The sequence below is a fragment of the Chanos chanos genome, chromosome 2 (genome assembly GCF_902362185.1).
Source record: "Chanos chanos chromosome 2, fChaCha1.1, whole genome shotgun sequence".
NCBI classification, from domain to species: domain Eukaryota; kingdom Metazoa; phylum Chordata; class Actinopteri; order Gonorynchiformes; family Chanidae; genus Chanos; species Chanos chanos.
The window spans coordinates 36,578,029-36,585,662 of NC_044496.1; the positions used below are offsets into that span (position 1 = coordinate 36,578,029).

Consider the following 7,634-nt stretch of genomic DNA (forward strand, 5'->3'; position numbering starts at 1 on the left):
TCACGTCTCTACGGGACTGGGCACCATACTGTTGGGGGTGTCAGGTAGCTGCGACGACAGAGAAGTCACATCACTACCCGATGAGTTACCCAAGGAACCCGACTCGGAAAATGACACCTAGGAGGGGGAAAGGTAGGAGTCAGCGGTCTGTTGATCCATGTATCTTATATGACATTTTTCATTAGCCTAATGTCTGACCTTTAATACACATTCACATTCTTTAGCCAAGACTACCCATGCATTATTAGGGCCTAATCAAAGAAGGCCCATCTGTACCCTGCTTCTCTTCTAAAACCATACATGCCAAACTGAGAAATGTTTATATGGTCTAACACTGACTTTAACGGTGCTTCAATGAGTGTACAGAAGATCACATGAATTGTGTATAAAACAAGGGTTATTTAAGGAGAAGTGAAATGTATCACCAGATATTAGCGTATTAAGATATCAGCTCATGAAGAGTCCTGGAGGGGCAGAGAAACGGTAGCCGAACAAGAAATAATATTGAAATTTCCTGATAATAAATTTGGTAATTGAAAAGATTTTTTATCGCGTGGTGTAATAACAGGCAAAACTCTGATATTGGTGTTTTCAGTGCCAAAGTTTGAAGCCATCACAACTATTTTAACGAGTGTGCGTGCGCCTGAAATGTACATATTACAGGGGGTAACAGACTACTTACCAACTGTTGGAAAGCGGGCTGGTCCAGGTCACTCTGTAAGGCAAACTCGCTCAAGGCTTTCCAGGGCGGCTGGTAGGTCTGAACCTCTACAGGGTTTCCCTGGACTGTGTTATCATGTCTAATGGGACTGCCTGCCACCAGAGGTGTACCTGTTAGTCCTTGGAGATTCTGTAGAAGACCAAGAAGAACTGATGACTCAGCTATAAAGGTTCGACTTGCTCATTGGACGGACACATACACACATTTCAACTTACTTGCTATAAGTTGTTTGTGAATATATGACAGGTATTGTAAATTACTGAGGTGGTAAAGTTATTCAACACCAAACACATTCATTTGTTTGCCGCAAATCTTGCTGACATTGCTTAGAGTCAAAAGTATAAAGAAGCATGTAAATGATGCTGAGGTTTACAGTCATATGCGGTCGGGGCTGACTGAGGGTAAATCGAGGGCCCTTACGGTTTTATCGCTGTGTTGCTGCTGTTGGAGTTGTTTCATGAGCATAGATCTTTTCTTGTCTTTGCAGCGTTTGTTCTGGAACCACACTCGTATAACCCGTGGACTGAGACCGGTCATTTCCACAAGCTGTTCTTTCATTAGCGCGTCCGGCCTCGGGTTTGCGTTGTAACAGGTCCGCAGAGTGTGTAGCTGCTTCTCATTTAATACTGTCCGCACGCGAGTGGTCTTTTCAGACTGCTTGTGAACGTGGTTGCGATGAGGTGGTTGCCGTATTGGCACAGGTTCTGTGAGGGAAAACGGACAATTGTTCACGCTGTTATCTACCGCCCTGCTTTTTCTCACTGATCTATCAAAAACGAATTATCTTTACAGGTATTGGAACTGATATTTATGTTTCAGGCCCACTATCTAGTTTGAATCGTCGTAGTTGAATTATCCACATTTACAAAACACTAATTTGTGACCAGTTGCTTTGTTGTGACCCCTTCGGATATTTGTGGATTCTTGCTGAATTACTTTAACAACTAGGCCTACTGCCATCCCCAGGTTTAAACAGTTCAACAATAGGTGAGCAAAATAAATTATGACGAGAGGTTTAAATACCCTTAATCCGACTAACAAGTTTTATTAAAGAAAATCTGTGACAACAATCATTTCAATGTGCCATAATTTTATTATTTCCGCTGACTAAATTCGGATGAATGACTAACGTGTGCTAATATAAAATTGAGTTGTCACTGTTTAAATCTGTGACTAATCCATAAAGGATCCCGAAAATTCCATTCATAGCATAGCAGTAGTAGAATGCTAAAACTGCATGGAATTCAGTTAACATTGCTATGATTTAGTAAAAGGTTTTATTTTCCACACTGATATCCTTGTTTTCTTAATTACAGACTGTCATTATGCAGCACGGGAAACACTGTCTAAACTGTCGGATCAGAGATTATTGAATAAGGTGATAAATTAAGACAGCTGTCTCATGATTATTTAAAAAATGCTTAATGACTAATTATCAGTAACAATTTTTCATTAATTATTATTACTGAAATTTTACCATACCTCACAAGGTAAAAAGATGATGTCAAATTGTAACAGTCGCTAAACGTTTATTATTACAACGTATAGGCCTATTCTAGTCTTTAAATGCATTATTATTATTATTATTATTATTATTATTATTATTATTATTATTATTGTTGCTATTATTGTTGTTATTATTATTATTATTAGTGGACTGACCTGCCATGTGTAGAGATCTACCAGAGTGAATATTCCCGGGGCTTAGCGGGCTGCCTGCGGAGGCTCGCTCCATTAGTAAGCCATGATCAGCCCGGCACAGGAGCTCCTCATCCCGCAGAGAGAACTCGTCCCCCGGCAGGAGATGTCTGCTGCACACCGAGCACCTGAAACACTCCATGTGATACACGTTGTCCCGGGCCCGCATCACAAGATCATTGCTGCAGAAACCGATGTTACATTTTGCACATTTGATCCCGAATAATCTGAAACGTGTTGAGAAAAAAGGAAGTGTTCAGAAGATTTCTAATGTTACTATGACAGTTCTCAGACAAACACGACGAAACATCCACGATGCACTGATCGACATAGCATTCAAATGTCGCATTTGAAAACTACACTGTTTTATAAAGCAGTAATATGTATCTGTTAATTTTGGAATAGCGTACACATAGCCTAGCAGCTGAGTGTTAGCAAAACAGAACCTTAAAAAATGCATAACTAATAAAATATCGCAAGTTCTTCTAAGTCAACGTCAGCTGCAGTAAAACAGTTTACACTTTGCACTTTGGTTGAACTATAAACTTCTATTCATGTTCCATGTGACGCAAATACTTAAATCCCAAGGTTTGCAAAAATTTTATCATCCATTTACATAGGATATGACTTTTTAACACTATAATGAAAAATGTCTATTTCTACTTTCTACTTCGTTCTATAAATATCTACATACTTCTCTTGTGTCTCATCATCTCTTTGTGTTGAGAATTTATTCGAAATAAGGTCTCTACGAAATTCCAAAGTTCTGAAATCACAAATGTGGAAAAATCAAGGAGACTCCTACCTTACGTAATCTCGTTTGCAGTAAGTCTTGCCATCTCGGACAAAGCAAGTGCACGTCTCATCCAGGTACTGGCTACATTCCGCACACTTCAAACAGGCTGCGTGCCACTCCAGGTCCGGGGAAACTCTCAGGATGTACTGGTCGTGGATCTGACTTCCACAACCAACACACATGGCGATGCCAGGCTTCTCTGTGGAATGCACAAATTAGTACCACCACCTGCACTCCATAATCCCCAGACGCTGTCATTAAACTACACTGTGTAGTCTTTGCATACATTTGTATAGTGTACCGTACATCTATCTGTCTGCGTCCTTGGTAAGTAATAGGATCGATAAATTAGCTTTATATCTCCTTATTTTTTACTGTATGTCACAGAACGGTTATTTTTGTGTATGCTGCTCTTTAAATTATACTGACAATGTTGACCACAATATCATGCTTTCCAAGAAGCATGGAAAATGATTGCAGGTCGATTAATTATATCAGTTATTATTAACGAATTACTGACTATATTTGTTGATGGCCTCTTTCTTCTTCATATACATGTATAAGCTATACATATATGATCAAACGATTAAATTTTGTCGCCTGTATCAGACATTATCTGTTATAGCCTTAATGAATATTGCTATACTATAGTTACCGATCAATCAATCGAAAAAGAAGACAAAATGTCATAAAGGCCCACTGACACAAAGAAACAGCTTAAAAGACACGAGTACTCACTTTTGGAATGATCCCCCATATCACCCAAGAAAGAAGAATGGAGTAGAATATCCACCATACAGGAGGGATTGCGCAGAGAGCTACAGATGAGGAAATAGAGTGTGAAACCGTCCCGTCCCTAGCTGACTAATAACTTCTAACCGAGCAGCGAGTAGCTTAGTGGGAAGAGTCCGACGCGCAGGGTGACGTCACATGCAAACTTGGACCTAGAAAACGTTTGGGATCCAGGGAGGGGGTCTTGCTATAAGCAAAGCGACATAACATTTGCTTCCTGTAACTTGTGACTGGGATTCTTAACAGCTTTACGTAAAACTTATAAAACTTCCATTCGGGAGGCAGAGCGTAAAAGTGTGCCAGATAATTATGCAAAATGAAGAAGCAATTATGTAGTGATGAATAAAGCTCAGCATGGAGTTGATTAACACAAGTCATGCGCCAACATTTTTTTTGTTTATATTTACACATAGGCCTATTTATTGTGCTTGGATTAATCCAGATGTTAAGACGAAGAATTGCATAGAGTTTGGGTTTGTGAAAGATGTGCTTGAAATGCGAGTCGTGAAGTGCATTTGACTCCATACACTGGGAAAAAAACCCTTATGCATTGTTACAAAGCAATGTATGACATGTCTACAGCTACTGGAAGAGAGCCCCCTATTGGTTAAGAAGGAAAAAATGCATTCCGGAATAGAAACATTTACTGGAGGAAAATGGAATTTGGTTTCACCTCAGTGAATGTGCCAAAGCTAAAATTACTTTGGTAAAAATAATAATAATAAAACGTTTAATTTCAGCTGAAATATTACCTGAAATACTCTAAATTAATAAGCAAAATTTCACATTAGATATTTAAGAGTATATGGGTTGGTCTAATTATTAATTCTGGAAAAAACACTAATTTCTGTTTTGCAGTCGTTCGTTCTCCTGACGTCAAGTGCGGACATAGTTGAAGTCTACTTTACGTTATCTGCTGAACACACGTTATGTTCCGCGGGGTTGTTCGGTATGAGTGACTTTCATCCCTGTTTTTCTTCTCGCATACTGCATTTTCATGAGGCCATTTCTATTTGTCGGCAATTTTGTTCTGAGATCGGTCCGTTTACCCACATATATTTTCCACTGACCAGGCCTTTAGTTTTCACATGTATTTGTCATAAACGAATAACAAACATTTATTTTTGCAACTGGCCAAAATCACTTGTTTTCTGTTGACTGCAAACTGTTAAATTCCTCGGGGCATTTTTACGCAGCAGACAAGAGTCGTTTGGTATAACTTCATTTGAAAACGTACACTATTGTTTATTTCTTATCGTCTGTTATAGATACAGAGAGAAATTGAAATTAATCAGTGACAAAAATTTAATTTTGTTCGGGATCTAAAGTGATCACCGCAGCAGTGCGACGACCTCGGCTTATTGGTTTATTTGTTCAAGATGTCTACATTTGACTTGACATGGCGCAAAATCGTTATACACACGAGCCATCTCTTCAAGTAGTGACCGTGTATCCAACCTCACCTTTGACATTGACCCTTAGCCCACATACAGATAAATCTAGGTTACAAGGTAAACTAAAGATGTCATCTATTAGGACGAGTGAAGAAAGCCCTCTTTAGTTTTATGCTTGGTTTTGATGGTTTATCGTGTAAACTACGCTCTCGGATATGTCCACTTATAGTCATGCAAGCTTTGTAGTCTAAGATTGTGCTGGTTGTCATGAGGGATTTTCGTTACATTTATGTTTTCGTTTACAAATTGATTTCCCGTTTTAAAAGTAAAACATTTTAAAAGTCTCAGCTTTCGGTTATTGATTCAACAATATCGGTTCAGTTGTAATGTTTTAGGAAGACTTGTCGTGTTATGTTACAATCAATAACTTAATTAAATCAAGTAAACACGTAAATCAAATTTCGATTAATTTAGTTGTACCGTTACCTTTAAAATTTCCATTGGCATAAGCCTTTTGTATATTGTCTATTTATTCTTGTTTATTTTCTCTTGGTTTATTCATGCATTTACTTTATCATTCTTCTACATGTATTTATATTTGCTGAATTGCACGTCTTATTAGGCTACTTTCTGTACACAATTTACTCAGCGTTGAGAGCTTTGTAAAATTCTATGAGGAAAATTCATGAAGTAGCCTACTTACTAAATTATACTAAAAATTGCAACCAAAATGTTTACAAGATTCATACGTGCTTTGATTACAAGATAGGTTTATTAAGGAATTCCAAATGTTAACTTCGACGGGAATTTAAAAATGGACCTCTCTTTCCTTATCATTTTTTTTTACTACCACTGATCACAGAGTAATTTATATGCTTTGAAATACGGCTATCAATGATTGGACCTTTTGATCGACAATCCACATCACATGTTATGACTCTACAGAAAACATGGCATTCTTCAGCTCCATCTTCAATGTAGCAGAAATGTAACTTTCAGTTGACCTCTACGGCAGTTAACCTTGAGCGTGCTCTTATTCTCCCCTCTGATTTTAGATCACTTTCAGCGTGAATTGATGTGATTTCGGTAACTGATACAGATTAGGCATTTCTAACTTCCTCTCACGCTTGGATGACAAAAATGGGGGGGGGTTAAGCAATGTTTGAATTCCCTCTTCCTCTTTAATCACTCATTTTCTGGATCCTCATTTTGTAGTTCGCTCTTGAGCTCGCTTTAGCATCGGTTAACTGCGTTTTTTTACATGATTTTGCGCTGAGTACATGGTACATTTCAGCATTATTCATACAAGCATTTGCAGGCATCTAGACAAGCTTTACCAACCTACCAACACGAACGGTGATGCTTTGCCATCAAAGGCAGACTTGATATTGATGATGCATTTCGAGTGTAATGATACTAACTTAAGATTTGTTTTTCCTTCCCTCATCCATCTGTTCATTCATTTGACTGGTTGATCGATATATTGATCAATCCATCCATCCATCCATCCATCCATCCATCCATTCAGATAAGGCACTGCACAATAGTTGATTTATTCGTTTGCTTCTATAGTCAGCCAAGTGTCTTGATTGGTTAAATTGTTCCGTAGGTAGAGAACCTAACAGCATGTACCCACCTTTAAAATTCCATCAAAAGAGAGGAAGGAAGAAAGAAACAGAAAGAGAGAGAGAGAGAAAGAAAGAAAGAAAGAAAGAAAGAAAGGAAGGGAGAAAGAAAGAAAGAAAGAAAGAAAGGCTATTATATGCTTATTATACGCTTGTTACATGCTATATTGTATGCTTAACATTTCTCACTCTTTTGGTCATCACTCACACAACAGTAGGGGCTTGTGAGATGCAAAAAAAAAAAAATCATTTACCTGTTATCTTAAATTGGTAAATGACAAAGACTTTATTGAGACACGAATAGGTCCTGCTTCAGGTTTTGTTGAATAAAAAAATTTGCCAGAATTTTGCCAGGAATTTGAGTCCGAGTTTTCAACTCTTCCCCCTTCCACTACACCTTCCATAGCCCGTCACTTAACCTCAAAGAATACGGCTTGTGCTCAGACTGGTGTGTAGGTGGGTGTGTTGGTCGTTTGAGAGTGAACACAGATGAGGAAGAGACATTACTTCAATCTGCTAAAAAAGTTACGTGTGCCCAAACAGAGAACGGAAGTAGTAGTAGGTTTTTTTTTTCCTGCAAAGTGTCCTATCGCGAGAAGTCCCATCGC

At 38.3% G+C, this 7,634-nt stretch overlaps 1 protein-coding gene across 1 annotated transcript; it reads right to left on the minus strand.

The window, feature by feature from the left end:
* On the minus strand, positions 1-4,011 carry isl2a (ISL LIM homeobox 2a). The gene is made up of 6 exons (XM_030766452.1): positions 3,954-4,011; positions 3,225-3,414; positions 2,384-2,646; positions 1,142-1,425; positions 683-850; positions 1-117 (listed from the first exon to the last, which is right to left on the minus strand). Exons 1-6 carry the CDS (start codon positions 4,009-4,011, stop codon positions 1-3), a joined length of 1,080 nt encoding a protein of 359 aa, XP_030622312.1.
* Positions 4,012-7,634: the final 3,623 nt, after the last annotated feature.

Excerpts from the sequence above, each read along its gene's own strand:
- isl2a (XM_030766452.1), bottom strand. The coding sequence starts at position 4,011 with ATGGTGGATATTCTACTCCATTCTTCTTTCTTGGGTGATATGGGGGAT. Across the intron at positions 3,415-3,953 it reads TATGGGGGATCATTCCAAAA|AGAAGCCTGGCATCGCCATG; the intron begins GTGAGTACTCGT and ends TGCATTCCACAG. Across the intron at positions 1,426-2,383 it reads TAGATCTCTACACATGGCAG|AACCTGTGCCAATACGGCAA; the intron begins GTCAGTCCACTA and ends TTTCCCTCACAG.